Consider the following 17,551-nt stretch of genomic DNA (forward strand, 5'->3'; position numbering starts at 1 on the left):
CATCCTCTTCAGCATCCTCTTCAGCATTGAAAGGCAGCAGGCAAGTTTAGGGAGAGACTGACAGGTTGTGTAGGACACACAGCTCTGATCTCCTACAGAAAGGAATGGCCAAGAGGCTCAGGAGTGCTGCCAGTGCTACCTACCCCCTCAGTACTCTGTCTAATGAATATCCATGAGACCAGTGCATTTCTATGGGCATCAATAGAATCCTAGTTCCTATCACAATTCACATTCTGATAGGGTGACCTAAGTGCAGTGGTGGAACTCATGCTTTACATGCAGAAGGTCTCAGGTTCAGCTCCCAACATCTCCAGTGAAAAGGGAACTCTGGTTGCAGACTTGGGGAAGCCCAATGTTCCTAGAGAGTGGATTATCAGGCACCAACTCATATTTGCCTCCTTCCAGTTTTCACAGATACATTGAGATCTCACTCTTCTTGTTACTGAAAAGGTCAACACAGAAGCTCCAAATTCTATCTCTCTCACACAGCTGCTCCTAGGATAGACTTGGCTTTTCGGTGTGTGCTCATACCATACATTTATTTTATCGTCTTCAGTAACAGGGCAGTTTCTGGCAGCCAAGTAGTCAAATTAGAAAGCAAGAAATCTTTATGGAACAGAAGCATCTGCATCCAACGCTATTTATAGAGGACAAAAGGTGGGTATTTCTTTCCGTAAGACATTTGCAAAGGAGGAATTATCTAAATGCTGTACTAGAAATCTGTCACTCCAGGCTAATGCATTTTATTAAACTCACCAAAATCCCAAAAAAGTGATGGCAACAAGCAATAGAGATACCTAAAGGAAATGGAAAACTTCAAACATACTGTATATCCAAATGACTGAAATGATGTGGAACACAAACTGCTGACCATGATTATACCATTTGGAATGGCAGTTATCAAGATTTTGACGAACTAGATGGTTTAATATGCAACACAGCATTGCTGCCACAAGTAACTGGCTCATCTGTTAGAAACACAGAATCAGTGAGCATACATCAGCTGACAAACATTTCCAAACCAATATTGAGAGCAATAGTTGTTTCTCAATGAAGCAGAGGATGACAAAGAGATGAAGAAAATATTGAGAATAAAAGGCTCTCCCAGATACAGAAAAGGAATTGTGAACATTAAGCCCAAGTCTGGACTAGTGTTTGACAGCCCTCTGATTTTTCCTACACAACCATCTTTGAAGCTGGGCAGTAAGTTAAGCTGTGTTTACATATGCTTCACACTAATGTGTGGAGGGAAACAGGAACATACCCCACTCCTGATGTTGTCCTGGTGATGGTCCCATCTTGGATGGCTATAAGAGTAAATGAATTCCTGGAATAGGAGGCTATCAGTGGCTATGTCCTATCTCCACTATGGGAGGTAGTAGGTCTTTGAATATCCACTGCTGGGAACTGCCAGTAGTGAGCGCTGTTGTGCTCAGGTTCCAATTGTAGCTTTCCTCTGGGAAACTAGTTCACCACCGTAAAAACAGGATACTGGACTAGACGGGCCACTGGCCAGCTCCAGTAGGCTCTTAGGTTCTTATCCACATGTGGAATGAAAAAATGTACCCATGGAAATACAACTGTACACATATAGGTGCTCCTTTTTGAACACCTTGCTCAACGTATGGACACGTTGGCTGGGCTAATGGGACACACACAGACCCCCTGTACCTGTGTGAATAGGCCTACTGTGACATGCTCATCTGAGATTCATGGTCAACTCTAGCCTTCCCATACGTAAACCAAAGAAGTCAGTTTAATTAAGAAGAACACTAGTATTCTGATGCTGACATGTATCTGTATACTTCTTGCTGTTCTCTTGGCAATTTTTCTGCTTGGGGAAATTATAAGATCATAGTAATAAAGTAGATGAAACACTTGTGGGCTGTTCTGGAATGAAGCAGAGAGAAAATTGATATTCTTTTCCGGGACAGATTCTTCTTCTAGTGACCTCTGTAGCTCAGTGACCCCATGGGACGAAGATGTAAAGGGAACACTAGCATATTATGTCAGCTATACAGCTATGTCCAAAAGCAGGTCACTGTCCATTTGAGATAAAACAGGTACTATCTGAACTCAAAAGTAATGTACATAAACTGGTATCATTTAAATGTTTCAGACAAGTCAAAAATATTTCTTGGCAAATACATTCAAGGAGCTAGAGGTTCAAAAAAAGCTAAGCACAGGAGGGTAAATAAAAGATCAGCAAAGGCTGAAGGAAACTTACTACAGATGCACGGAATGCTTTGGAGGACAGGAGGGATGACAACCTCAGTTTTCTAGTGCAAAACCTGCATTTTTATTAAAGACATGTTTTGGAAGGCCCATTCAAAAATACATTGTGCTCAGTAAAAATGAATAATCCCCATGCTGATAATTAAAGATTAAACATAGGATCATTTCTTTCTCTCTTTCTCATACTATTTACATAAACAATAAAAATTATACAGGAGTTAAAAATGGAATACATGCCTGAAAACAATCTGATACGGTGTAAGCACAACATGATACAAAGAGTTCTATAAACACTTTACAGATGGTTTATTAACTTGGAATGAAATCTTCAAATACCCAACATATTTTCAAAATCAGTTTTAATTCAAAGATTTACATAACATCTTTTTCATAACAGAAAGCAAGGTTGATTTTAAGTTTGCGCATCTGAGATTTTCTAAAAAAGGGATAGTGAAAGTGGGTAATCTTTACTTACAATGCTTCAAAAATCAAGAAATCTGCCTTTTTAATGAGATCTTTTGGGTTTACCTTGACTTTCCCAAAGCTATTAACTTCTCCAAGAGGCATCCTCTCCCCTATTTTTTCATCTACAATTCTTATTCAATATTTTGACAGTGGAGATCTCAGCAGTCCTGGATTTCTAAATATATTAAAAAGCCAAAGCTATTTCCCCCTGAAGATCTCTATTTGGCATTCCCCCCCCCCCCACTCCAGAGAACCTGAATTTATAGGTCAAAATGTTCTACTATGGAATTAGTATGTCCTTCACTTTAATTCTTCTAACACTGAGGTTGGAGAAAAAGAATCTAAAGGGGGTAGATTTCCCGCCACTTACGAACTCTAAGTCCTCCCACTAGAATTCATTACAGCAATGTATATTTTGCAATCTTAGAATTAGCACACATCTCAGGTGATTCTATTTGCAAATATTAAATTGTGATGCTCCATACATTTCTTAAGCCACCATGCATTTTACCGACTCTTCAAAAATAATAACCCCCCACATGATGTATTTTCCACATTATGTCCTGTGGACTAAATTTTTGTGGTTTGTTGTTTTTTTTTAAAGCACATTTTAAGATAATGGTTATGCTGGAATATGAGGAGAGTTAAAAATGCATGTCTCAGATAATCTAGCAAATAAATGAGCAAATGAACATCCTGGACAAAATCTAACAATGGTCTAACAACCGTTTCAGAATGGGAGATTAAATATTTTCATATCTGTCCCCCCTCCCCCCCCCCCCGGAGCGAAAACCAAAACCAAAACCAAAAGGGCAATCCAGCATAAAGAAATAAAGGAAGACCTTAAAGCAATTTAACAATGGGCATGCACTGAGCAGCTTAAAATTAATATAAGCACTGTCTAAAAACAGGTATGGGGAACCTGTGGCTCTCCAGACTGTCATAATTCCTGATCATTGGTCATGCTGGAATTTGGCCAGGGTTGATGGGAGTTGTAGTTCAACAACATCTGGAGGGCCACAGGTTCCCCATTCCTGACCAAAACCCCAAAAGACTGGACTCTTAAAAAAAAAAGTAAAGCAAACATCGTATTATAATTTGTAATTAACTGACCAAGAGAGGTAACTGAAAAGTCCTGTGTTGAGCAATGTCCTAGCAAACAACAACTGTGTACAACTATTTAGCTATACATTCAGTAAACATGCTCTACGAACAGCCACAAGAAGCAATGGTACTGTATTGCAGCAGCTTGTTTAAGAGAGCTTGGTCACCTTTATTTGGCTGAATGAACTTAATCGACATTTTCCAGAAGCACTGCTCATTTAATGGTAAATTTCACAGGAGTGGGCAAATCTTCTACACCGCTACGCTGAAGCAAGTGACGTCAACTTTTATTCATTACTCTTAAAAGTAAATGGAACTGTGTTCAGCTAACATATAAAATTCATTTAAGGATTTTGTTAACAAACTGGTCAGTTTTGTTTTCATGGTACTTTTATTCTATAATGCAGAATATTGATAAGTGAGTTTGTGTGAGCAGACACAAGCGGACATGTGAGGAAAGGCTCTCACACTGTTGTTACGGTAGCTGAATGAAGAGAATTCACTGGGAAATAAAGATACATTAATTTATTTTGATCATTTGTCTGGATGCAACTGTGTTGTATTAAAGTTCTTAAACAGCAGCTGGATTATACTAGACACTAGGAAAAATGGCTTTTGTCCTTATCTGCTACTAATTCTTATGTGTAAGCCAGCTAGCATAATAAAAAATAACAGGAAAATGAATTTGGATACAGAAAGGCACCTTTTCTTCTAGAACATTTCCTCAACCTGGTGCCTTCTAGATGTTGAGGCCTACAATTCTCGTCAGCTCCAGAAAAGCAAAGCCAATCATCAGGAATGATGGGACGTGTACTCTAAAACATCTGAAAGGAACCAGGTTGAGGAAGGCTGTTATAAATTAATATCTTAATTTCACAGATACTTTAATATTGTTTGAATGTTTATTGAAGACTACTGTAATATGCTTTCCTTGCAACATATACCAAGCCTAGCTCAAATAACTGCACTATAAGACAGAACCATTGTACACTCCCTGTGCATGTTCATCTAATGCCTGAATAGTTGCGCCACCACACAAAACAAATACACAAAAACTTATCATAGCATTACTGTTATGCAAGAGTCAGGCTACACATTCACATTCTCAGTTGAGAGTGTTTTAGGCAAAAGTCTGACTAAGATTTATTATTCTACCTCAGAGCAAAACTAACAAACACTAGTCCAATACTCAAATAGAACTGTGACACAGATATACCTGTTCTCTGCCAATTTCACATTTGCTCTCGGTCATAATTCAATTTGGTATTTTAAGGAGCCTTAAAATATTTGGATTCCTGGTTCTTCTCTGTTGGTTATTTTACAAATGCCTTCAGTTTTAGCTGAACTACCATACAGTGTAAAAAATAAAAAGTTGGCTATATTTAAGGCAGCTGGAAACTGTGGATTACTCATACTTTTGTGGTGTGGGGGGATGGCGGAATGGAAGAGAGAACATTTTAATAACTGTTTTCTATACAAAAGCCAAATGAAATACTAAAGACTGTATCAATACTTCTCTTCTAGGACATAAATGATTTTTAAAAAATATTTTAAAAAATAGTTACGAATCAGGAGCGGGAGGCTGATCACAATACTATTTGGGGATTTATATGGGAAGCCTTCTGATATAGGAGTTTAAAAACAGAACACGGTTTTTTAAAAAACACACCTGAAAACCATACCTCCTGATCTTGGGCTGAAGTTATAAAGTACTGGGTTGAAATGCTTGTAATAAATGTATGCCAAATCCAAGAAACAAGGAGTGACTGCCATTGCCCTTCCCCAGTGATCTTGTCTGTTGCTCAAAGTAGTGTTTTTTTCTTTTTCTTTTCTTTTTAAAAAGGGAGATATCCAATTGTGGCAACCTGCTCACGTGACAAGCCAGTCTGCTAGTAGGAGTCTCATTAGCAGCGTAGTGCAACAGCCAAATCCAGTGGGTGCCTGATGCTTGAAGATAACTAGCGCAACTGCCATTATTATTATAGTTGGTCACAGTTAAGCTTGTCCATTTATGCTTGTGTAATGTCAGCTCTCAAACCTCTTGCACTAAACAAGCTAGATCTCAGTCATAAATCTCGGTAATCTTTCAAATTTTAAAAACAACTTACAATTTTTTTAAAAAAAACCTTAAAAATAGGCTCGTTCCCCACATTTAACTTGCTTCTCTTTTTACTATCATTAACGTTTACCAAAATAAAAATCTCAGCAGCACGTTTACAATTTGGAAACCAAATTCTACTTTCAATAAACTGTTTAGGCCGGTTTTGATGCATTTTATTGGAATATGGGCACTTTCAAACGAAATGCTATTGAATGGACAATTTTGCAAAAGTATCAAAGATTTGTTCCACAGATATTGTTAAATATATCAAGGTTTTATTTAAAATATCCCTACAATCCCACAGGAAAATGTATGCTGCCTTCCAGTAGTATACATGACACTGATTATTTTACACTAGGAATACCATCAGAGAGCAAAACACATACCTAAGTTTAGCTGCTCTATCCTTGGTAAAGCTACAGAGAGTACAGCAAATTACTTTTCTAATCTCAGCGAAGAGAAAAGCTCACACTTGAATAATAGTTTAATGTGTAATAGGCTTTGCTCTTCTTCTGATGCTAGCAAATCTCCATTAGCCTAATAAGATTTTTGGATGTCTTAGCATATTTACAAGTCTAACATATTACAAGTTGGCTACATAAACCAAATTAAGTGCAAGGCTTTTGAAATAAGACTTACTCTTTATATTAACAGATTGGAAACTGTGTGTGTTCAAGCATGATGTACAGTTTTTATTTTAACAAAGAGAAAATTATATTATTTCTTCACTCTCTCCTGAAAGTCAGACAGATACTTTCAGGTTTATCCTTGAAAATGGCAATACTAATTTTAAATGCAACAATACAATTAATGATTTTCTGATATACTTAACTTTGATGCTAAATTTTTTCAAGGCAGAGGGCTTCCACACACGAGCTAGAAATAGCATTACAAAAAACTGTGTGTGCAAATTGCCTGCAGTGTAATAAGTATTAGTAATCAAAATGGGGTACAGCAATAATTAAACAGCTACAACTAGTGTAACGCAGACAGTACTGCTCAGAGCTGCAGTCTCAAAACAAATAGTAAGGCCAATTTGGCAGTTGGTGGGTGAAGGAGACTGTTAGAAGACAGATACTCTATTAATCAAATTGAAACCCAGTTACTAAACAAACTCCATCATACGGTCTCATATTCCCCACAACACACTCATTATTTCATGTATTGTTCTAATACCTGTTTTCTAAATAGGAAACAGACACATATACTATCCTTCCAACTCAAGTTTTTGGTTTTTGCAATGAAAAACATTTTGTTCCTGCTATGAAGTCTGCTGATGCTGTTTTTAAAAATTCACATATACCTTTAATGTACTGCAAAGCTAAGAGTACATCTCTTCCATTCGTCTGTACTTCTAAATATCCGCGTAAACCAGCAAGTTTCTGCTTTTCAGGTAATCTTTTGGAGGACAAAGCAGTAAACTGCTAGAAAAACAACTAGTTGACTAAGCTATGCTTTCAAGAGTTGTGTAAGTCTGAGGAGTTAAGACTTAAAACATGTATTGTTCTGACACTATTGTCTCATTCTTTTTTCATTTATACCAGCTCCATAATGGGCCAACATTTTTCCAATTATCTTTTTTCCTGAGTTATAGTAATTGTGAGCAAACGGAATATTAGACTCTACATACACTCTGCTATAAGTCCACTTGATTTTTTAAAAATAATATTCTATAGGAAATTAGAAAACATCCAGCACTCTGAAGAGAGTGAAGCTTTAATGTCCACATAGATATTCTTATAAGTGATATAGGGGGAAATCAAACTTAGCAGAAAAAGTGTTGCTTTCCATATTCAAATATTATGTCACAGTTTTTATTAAATCTTAGAAACAAAATAGAAGTGCCACATCCTCTCTTACATTTAAATACAATATTTTACTTTCTGGTCGGTACAATTTCAAGCAAAGTGCAAAGAATACATAGAGGCCTAAAACCTTTCACCATGATTTACAGTGCTAAGTCATGCCAACTTTGGCTTGCCACTTGCAACTCCTGCTGTGGCTCTTTGGTCTTCACCTCACATATTGAACAGAAGAGGATCTGCGTTAACTTGTTTTTCTGCATGGACAACTGTAACAAGGTGGGATTCTACCACGATAATGCAGATGCCCATCTTCAATTAAGAGTAATGGGAAAAGCTAAGCACACATTTAGGGGGAAATATATCACTTTTCAATTGACTTTAAGGGTTTCCATTTTTGATAAGCCATTACCTGCAGAAACAAGCTAAGAGCAAAGTCTGAGAATTACTATTGTATTTTGTTTGTCAGCAACGACACTGCATCTAGTACTAGCTGGGCAAAACTTCTTACAGTTCACACTTCAATCCACATTCAGTTCCCTTTTATTAGAAGTATAATACTGCACTTTATATCACAAATGTATAAAAATATGGCAGATAGTGTCATAACAATACTTTTCTTTTAAATGAGTATATTTTTAAAAAGACAGTTATTTACCATTTATATATATCTGTGTATATATATATATATTCATATATATAATTTATGTATATAATAAAATACTCCTGATGCAATCTATGTATGTTAGTTTTTAAAGAAACTACTGTAGCTGTTGCACTGCATCACAATGTTTCAAACAGCTCAAAATAACTATACATTGTAACATAAGATATGATTATAACAATACAATAGTAGATCATAAATAAATATTACAAACCCTATCAAATATGGAAGTTTAAAAAACAAATAAAAACATACAACTTAACTTTAAACCCTTATTAGGGATACAAGTGTTTCACATAAACCCCACAGTTTCTTTTAAAAAAAATTAAATCTAGGCAGCAATTTTTTTTTTCATAAGGGCACAGGTCTAAAGACATTTCTTTCAACTCTCCGAAGTGCCTATACAGACGGAGGAGTGCACTAAGCTGGAATGTAAAATGAGAGAAAAGGGCAAAAAAGTTCATTCTCCCTGAAGTGCACATTCTTTTGTCATGAGATTAGATGAATGGCAATTAATAATTTCACTGCAAGATCCCTATTGGTGTGGTACCAAACAGTAGCTCCACGTATTCAATATTGCACACCTTTTATAAAGCTGAGAATTTAGTTACCACCACGATCACCAGCACTGCCATGCCCCCTGATAAAATCCCTGCAATAGAATTTCCTGGAGTATTATTACAAAGCTGTCTCTTTCAAATCATTCAAGTTTGGCATTCGGGATCTATTTGTTCGGTTGTAAGTATGGCCATTTTGCCCACTCTTAGAAGGCATCTGATCAGAGTATGAAGTCCCATCATTGGCACTCCTGTTCACTGGGGAAACATGCCAACTGGGTTCCATCTGGCCCGGGATCTGGAGTGTGGTTCTGCCTTTTGACTGGGACTCCTGCCGTAGGTTGCTGCTGCTACTGGAGGAAACTTGACTTATGGGATGAATTCGAACTTCAGAAAAAGATGTTTTAGTTGGCTGACTTGGTAAGGGCTGGAATCGAGGTTCAGAAGGAATTGAATGGTTTGAGGATGAAGAAAGGTGCAACAACTTGCGGAGGGATTTTAAAGGCTGGCTCTAAAGAAAAAGAAGAAAACTTCATGGGCCTTGTTATTTTTATTTATTTGTACTCCCTTTTCTGCTTATAAACACCGAAAACAGCCTTTGTTCAATAATGCTTTGAGCTGTAAGTATATTATTTACAATATATTTCTTTTTCCATCCACTTTCCGCTTTTCACTCAAGAAAGTATAGTCTAGAAATACAGTGCCCCAGTATGTTTTTATAATATTCTATAGCTTTAAACACTATTGCATTTTCAGCATCTGCATGCAGAATGAACATTTCTCTACTTGAAGATTCTGTGCTCAAATTTTGATATAAATGATAAACATTATTCTTCACTCTTCCACCAGGTTTGATGATTTCTTATACAGTGGTATCTCTCGGAAGCCGAACATTTTGGTTTTTGAATGCTGGAAACCCAGAAGTAAATGCTTCCGTTTTCAAATGCGTCTTAGAAGTCGAACGGCTTCCGTTGCATTTTTTTCAATTTTCTCCACTGCAATTGCAGACCGCCCTTTGCGCCTCGGTTTTTGAATGTTTCGGAAGCCGAACAGTCTTCCAGAACCGATTACGTTTGAAAACCAAAGTACCACTTTATTATTGTTAGTTTTAGCTGCCTTCTAATAGATGCAACAGCTACATAGAGATTTTATTCAATTAATTAAAAAATACCCAAATAACAGTTGAAATAAGTTTATAAATAATGAAGCTTTTAAAAACAGCTGCTAAGACTCAAGATATTTCCAATGTAAGATCCCTGAACATCCATCTGTCTTGAATGACTAATTTCCACAAGACACTTTTAAATTATGTACTTCAATCTAGTACAACATATGGGATAATACCATAACAGCCATGCTTTGCACTTCTCAGAAGCTATGGCTTCCCAGTACCTCCAGTTCTCTATATGTGTTAAGGGGGTGTGCTTTAGCCTCCTCTCCTGAGGTCATTTTAGCATTGCTGGACAGGATGGAATGCAGATGGCAAATCAATTTATCTAGCTGAAGGGAGTTCATGTGTGTTTTGAGAGTTCATCACCTCACATTTGAAACTGAAACCTCTCCTGTACTCCTATCTATCCTTATGAGATTTTTGACTCCTCCTGGCCATGAGTCTGAGATAAGAAGTTTGGAAACTTTTGTTGCTGGTGTAACACAATGTGGCAAACAGGAAATACGGTTCATTTCAAACAAGGCAAATTTAAAGCACGGTTTCTGAAGCTGGCTTGTTGAAACTAACCACAGCTAGTGTTAACCACAATTCCAGGCTTGGATCACACTACAAACTGGCTAACTAAAGCAGAAGTGAAAGGATCTGATTGAATCTTACTGGCCATGTAGGAGGAAGAAAGGGGGAGCACTCAGTGTGGATCGTGCACATTGCACACCATGGTTTAGAGTGACATGTGAATGTGGCCAATAGCTCACTAGCAGTTATAGGATCTGGCAAATAATTCACCTATGCTTCAGAAGTGAAGTGAAGCAGAAGTTTAGGGCTATTCTTATATTTTACCGCGGAATGTAAAGGACATCAAATCATCCAAAAAAGTATGCCACTAATTGGCAAATGGAGTAGTTATTAAAGAAGCCGGGTCAGAACCTTGGGGAACTATTTCTCCTTTGAAGCTGCCAATGTCATCAGTAAAGAACAGGGGTGGAGATAGTACCTGTCCACCACTGCTGAGTAGCAGCAAAAGGAGTAGAGGTAACCATGATATGGCAGTCCAGGCAGGCTTTCCATGAAGCCTGCTAATGTCAGAACCCTGCACAAGGAAATGCTGATCATTCACGTGATCATGTGTCCTGTCTCCGCCTCAGCTGCTACCTTACAGCTTTCTCTAGTATGAACATGTGGCCAGCAACTCACTCAGCTGCTGTTGAGCAGCTATGGCGAAGTACTGATTGCCTCTACCATAGGCCAAATCAACCTTTATTGATCAACCTAAGAGGAGACCCTGCTGGCCATACTGCGGCCAGCATATTGCAATCTGGAAACCTCTCAGAAAAGGCCATTTCACCTGCAGCACCAACCCTCTGGGATACTCTCCCAAAAATGATTTGGGAAGCACCATCATCAACCTAAGAGGAGACCCTGCTGGCCATACTGCGGCCAGCATATTGCAATCTGGAAACCTCTCAGAAAAGGCCATTTCACCTGCAGCACCAACCCTCTGGGATACTCTCCCAAAAATGATTTGGGAAGCACCATCAGTTGCATGTTTCAAATGTCTCCTGAAAATTCAGTTCTTTAACCAGGCCTGTTTCGAGGTTTGAAAGTGTTATCTTTCTTACATTGCTGACTTGCTATAGATTTCTCCCCAATGTATTTAATTCTGATCACAGAATAGAATGTATTCTATTCTGCCTCGGGGTATTTGCCAATAATGTAAAATAACATACAGTAGTACCTCAGAAGTTGAATGGAATCCACTCCAGAAGTCCGTTCGACTTCCAAAACATTTGGAAACCAAGGCGTGGCTTCTGATTGGCTGCAGGAAGCTCCTGCAGCCAATCAGAAGCCATGTTGGACGTTCGGGTTCCAAAGAACGTTTGCAAACCGGAACACTCACTTCTGGATTTGCAGTGTTCAGGAGCAAAAACGTTCAGCTCCCAAGGTGTTCGGGATCCAAGGTACAACTGTATACAGTTTCTAATTACAACAACAACGAAATACTGCCCCCTGTCCAACACATTGCTGGTCACAGTGGAATTAAAGCAAAAATGGTCCTCTGGGTTGTGAGACTGGCAACAGTAACTATTCTAGGTTGATTCTGGAGGGAAGAAGGAAAGACAGTGACATCAAAACACAACGCAGCTTTATCTTCTCCCTTCAGCATTTCTCTGGTTCTTTCATCCGCTCCATCCTGCTGTTTGGCATACCTAGAGACTTGCTTGAAAGAGAGAGTAGGGCTGGACTAAAAACTCGAGAAAAGTGGGTTAGAGAAGCAATGGATTCAGTCAGCATGCACTGTACTCAGTGGATGGACCAATGACCTGAATGCAGTATAAGCTTCATATGTTCCTATGATATAAAGGTATATACTGGTACTTTGGGTTGCAACTTAGCAGACCTACCTACTATTCCCCTGACCTTAAACTGGAATGAAGCAACACTTTCACTTACATGACTTTGGATTTCTGTCATCTTATCAGAATGCCAATCCTTCTGCCTGCTGCCAGGGTGATTAGATGAGTGCATAGCTTTCTGTAATGCCAAAAGATCCTGACTATCACTCCCAGGCATCTGCAACACAGAAAGATTTGGGGGGATGATCAATTCCTAAGGAGTAGATGTTCCAAACTGCTTCCCTTCTCCCAGCTTCCCAGATCAAAGCAATGCAGGTGAAGCCTGTTATTGCAATGCCCCTTTAATATGTCCATATTAATAATCACATTTGTAGATGCCATGCAGATTTGTTACAACCTCCACCTTTAAGGCATTCACATGCTGTTAGTGAAATCACTGTAAGAGAGAAAGAGCAGTTAAATAAGTGCATTGTTGTGTTTCATCCTCATTTCCATAGCATTCCATACTGCTCTTAAGATCATGAGCCACCTCCACAAAAAACAAAAACAAAACATGTTTTCTTTCTTCTAAAGAAAAAAGATCAATATATGAATTGAGAGTTATCAGCCTGTTAGTTGTGCATTATTTGTGCAAGGAAACAATTTATTCCCCACCAAAGTAAAATGAAGTTTCTAATCACACAGGTTGCTAAGTAATGCTACACTAGTTGCAAGGCGAAATGATGGCTGAACTCATCACCGGGATGGTTTGAGTATTCATAGAATTATTGGGGAGGGACGGGAAATTATTGGCTAGAGAGTGTTTTCTCAGCAACTAAATCTTAGGATTAAAATTTTGTTAAGACATTAAATGTAGGGAGCTTAGCCTTTATTCTGCCAATCAAAACAACAAGGCAGCTAATTACCACAAAACCTAAGGAAATTAAAGCTATTAAAAACAGACCAATATAGAGTTCTGTGGCAAATCAAGTTAATAAGAGGTTGTTTTGTTTTTCAAAGGAAAATTCTTTTTACTTAAGCCGAAGGAAAGAAATGGCAAAGAAATGACTCAACTAAATAACATAAAGAAAGGATAATTTGAACATTAGTACCATGTGACTGATTTCAGATGATGTTGCATTTAATGGTTTGCTACAAACATCTATTCCTAATTTTTCAAAATATAACCATGCCACACTTCTTGGAAGTTTTGAAAACTTAAAAAATCTTTGAATTTGTGGAACTGGCTCAAGATGCTTAGCTTGCATGAAGAGGCTTGTGATCCCATGGGAAAAATACATGCTGTTGTGGTCAGTAAAATAAATTTACTGAAGTATTTGTTTGTTTGTTTTAATTCAGTGCTACCATTTTTAAAAGTCAATACCATAGGTAGAGTGACTACAGGAATCTTTTTCAAAGAAGAGCTATGCTTTAAGTGATTCTTTGTACTAAAAAGAGGAAAGAGTGATTTCTTGATGCTTGGATTCTCCGCCTTGGTGGATTCTGTCTGCAATATAAGATAAAAGACTAATTGCATAAATAACAGTATAATTCAGGAGAGCTACCCATGTCTCTTATCTAAACATATATGAACACTTTAATAAGTTAGCCATTTCTTATGCCAAATCTGCTGTTATATAATTGTGGCAAGATAAAATTAATTGCTCTGCTGAATAAAAAAATGTCTATGGAAGAAACACACCTGCCCACAACACATTTCAAGAATGTGTCTGTCAAGAATGCATGTATTTAATAAGTTCAGAATGAATTGATTTAACCAGGCTTTGGAATTTAGCATATGAACTCTTAGCAGAATCATGATAGCTGATTTTGCATGTAGTAAGGTGCATAAAATGTTTATCAGTTTACTTACACAATGTAGGGTTTTATATCATTATTGTTTAAGATCATTATATCCAGATGCAGCAAGTGGTAAGAGAAATTAGAAAAGGGTTTACTTGCATGCAAAGTAGCAACTGACTCCTAGTATGCACTTAACTAAAGTTATAGCTAGTTTCATTTTATTAACTAAACTACCGTAATTATCAAACAATAAGAGAAAAACATCCTTCAATGAAAATGCATGTCCAAGGCTGCAATCCTAATTCCTAGGCTATAAACCTCACTGAACACAGTGAATTTAATCTGAAGTACATATGTATAGGAGTTGTGCTCTGCATATGCCTTGTAGCTGACATACGTATTTCAGAAGGAATGGTATGGGAGAAATAAATTATCTGCAGGCTATGATAAACTTAGGTGCACTACACTGTTATGTGCCAATTCTTAATCACAGGCCAGCAGTTTCAAATAAAACTGCTCAGAAAAAATAGCTCTGCTACTTAGCATCCTGAAATCTTCTTTTCATAGCAGTAGGGAGGAATCCAAAGTGACTGCAATAGAGGTGATTGTTGTTGTTTTGTTATTCTTTTATTTTTTCTGCAAATATATATTCCATACTATAATTCCCCCTTCTCACAGTGTCCAACATGCTCTCTCCCTAATTTTGTACTCACAGTTATCCTGTGAAGTAGGTAAGACTGGATATTTAACCTGAGTTCTCCCTAGTGCTATTCCAACATATTTTAACAACTAAGCCACTCTCTTTGCCTCTGTTTCAGAAAACCCCCAGTGATAAATGTTCTTGTGGCAAAGCATTGTGCTAGCCTGAAATAGGCAAATAAAGCTAGCACAAAATATTTTCACCGCTGAATATGAAGCAGTTGCGGCAATTATGCTGACGTCCTATAGCTGTTGATTTACACCAGTTTCTACGTACAGCTATGTGGTCCTTATTACTGTACAATGATTCATCACAATAATCGGGCACACTGATTTGTAGCTGGCTCCATAATGGCCAAAATTTTACAGATTGGCACACAAAAAGCCTCAGATCCTATGCACACCATATTGCTTATTTTCTCATTTCTGTGCCATATGACAGCTTTGCACACTGATCTAGCCATGGTGAACAGAAGCTTTGATCTAAACTGTCTCACAGACCAATATCTTGTGTTGAGTCACAATGTCTTAGCAGATTATGATCCTTTACTGCAACAATAGGTAAAGTTTTGCCAATATCTAACTTTAGATATTTCCATTATGTTAGATACATGCAACAGAAGCTAAATTCTCCTTTCAACTCATTTTTAGCCCACACCAGCAATTTCCAAGGAAACATTTCCCAGCTTTAATTTTGTCTAACTGTACTACATTATGGGTTTGTATTCATGCAATAATACTTGCTCACAAGAACAAAGATGGGTTGGCAGAAAATGGGGGAAATGGGCATGAGACTGCAGAGTTTAACGAAAAGGGGTTAAATGTGAGAATGCAGATATCACAAGACCAGATAATGCTCATTCACATGAGTGTGACTTGTAGCATGCTCACCCAAAACATGGCAATTATGAAGCCATATTAAACATGTTCTCCATTTTATCCAGATTTAAATTGGTATACAGTAACAGTTAGAAAAAAGAAATCCAATGGAATTTCAACCAAACTATGTTCAAAGTTGTGTTTCCAAATGAGAATTCAGCATGCTAAATACAATAATCATTTCAGATATCAGCTATATTGTTGCAGGTGTTACAATACTATAAACATTAATGCCACTTATTTCTATGTAAATTAAATACCATTTACCAGAGAATATGAATTCTAACCATATGCTTTCACTGCACTCATTATTTGATATTAAAACAGCATATGCATGCATGCAGACGCACCCATTCTCATACAATAATATGCTTTTTAATTAGTTAATTCCTAATACATTACCCTGTAAAATTTATGCAATAAATTATTTTCTGTGTCTAGCCTGCCTCACTCCAATTCTAGTTTAGCTATTTTATTGCCCAACTGTTTGCATAAATGCCTTTCTTTGTAAATTGATTGGAGATCTCTAAAAATCAGACGCATACAATGCTAAATACAATATTTTTTAAAATGCAGAAACCCCCCTTTTAAGCTACCTTCATTATATCTGCTGAAAGAATTTATTGTTTGAACAATACTGCACTAACTGGTATTTACTGTTTTTATCAAATGCATTTTAATCTGTTCAGCATGTCATCATGATCTGAGATCCTACTATGGTGTATTGATAATGAATGAGATTGAAGGTTATGCATGTGGGTATGATAAGACCAATCATTCCCCTCCTCCCCACACCAACCAGCCAGAACAGAGAGCATATTTAGAAGCATCTCCCAAGGTATGAAACTGGTTATTCAGAGCGAGCGCAAGCCCATCCAGAACACTTTGTACTTCTACTCATGGATCAGTTTGTCTATTGACCAGCAGTACTTCTGCCTTGTCTGGATGAAGACTCAGCTTGTTAGCATTCTGTGTTTGGTCTTGCCATACTATAGACTTCAAAAGAAAATATTTCCACGGAAGTAATCCTTCAGATACTTTTGTTTTCAGATATGAATAATTATATAGCTGACAACTGTGAAACTAGTTTCCTGAGCCCAAGCGGGGGTGGCTTTAGGTATTTTTCTTGAATTACAGCACTCTACTTCCCTTGCCCACATAGTAAATTGCTTTTGATATTATGCGCTTCAAAAGCAACTTGTGATCATCTTGGAGTCAACTCTCTAAAGTGAGAAATTCTGCTGGTCAGCATAAACCAATTACAGTGGTGCCCCACAAGACGAACGCCTCGCAAGACGGAAAACCCGCTAGACGAAAGGGTTTTCCGTTTTGGAGGCGCTTCGCTAAACGAATTTCTCTATGGGGTTGCTTCGCAAGACGAAAAAATCTTGCGAGTTCCCGCGGTTTCCCCCCCGCTCTTTTCCGCCCTTTCCCTAAGCGCTAAGCCGCTTATCAGCTGTTCCGCTGATAAGCCGCTTCTCAGCTGATCGCTAAAAGCCGCTAGATTGCTAATAGCGCTAATCCGCTAAGCTGTCAATGGGCTTGCTTCGCAAGACGAAAAAACCGCTAGACGAAGAGAATCTCGGAACGGATTAATTTCGTCTTGCGAGGCACCACTGTATGTATGACTAAGTAGCTCTACAGATTTCAGCCTAAAATGTTTATATGCAGATAATCGTAAACATCTGAAAAGGAAAACTGATGCTTGATAAAACTATGACATAAAACAAACTTTTTA

At 37.7% G+C, this 17,551-nt stretch overlaps 1 protein-coding gene across 4 annotated transcripts in view; it reads right to left on the bottom strand.

Moving 5' to 3' along the window:
- Positions 1 to 2,275: 2,275 nt before the first annotated feature.
- The window catches only part of CDKL5 (cyclin dependent kinase like 5), a 67,504-nt gene continuing 52,228 nt past the window's right edge, over positions 2,276 to 17,551 (bottom strand). For 3 of the 4 annotated variants that reach the window (XM_081859061.1, XM_081859059.1, XM_081859060.1), the window contains exons 16-18: positions 13,817 to 13,939; positions 12,551 to 12,670; positions 2,276 to 9,439 (exon numbers count right to left, since the gene is read on the bottom strand). In XM_081859061.1, the coding sequence (XP_081715187.1) occupies positions 9,050 to 9,439; positions 12,551 to 12,670; positions 13,817 to 13,939 (633 nt within the window). In that variant the 3' untranslated portion in view covers positions 2,276 to 9,049. The remainder of the gene's footprint in view (positions 9,440 to 12,550; positions 12,671 to 13,816; positions 13,940 to 17,551) is intronic. The other variant, XM_081859062.1, reaches the window with a different exon arrangement.

This window comes from Podarcis erhardii, assembly GCF_964252035.2.
Source record: "Podarcis erhardii genome assembly, chromosome: 4".
Taxonomy (NCBI): Eukaryota; Metazoa; Chordata; class Lepidosauria; order Squamata; family Lacertidae; genus Podarcis; species Podarcis erhardii.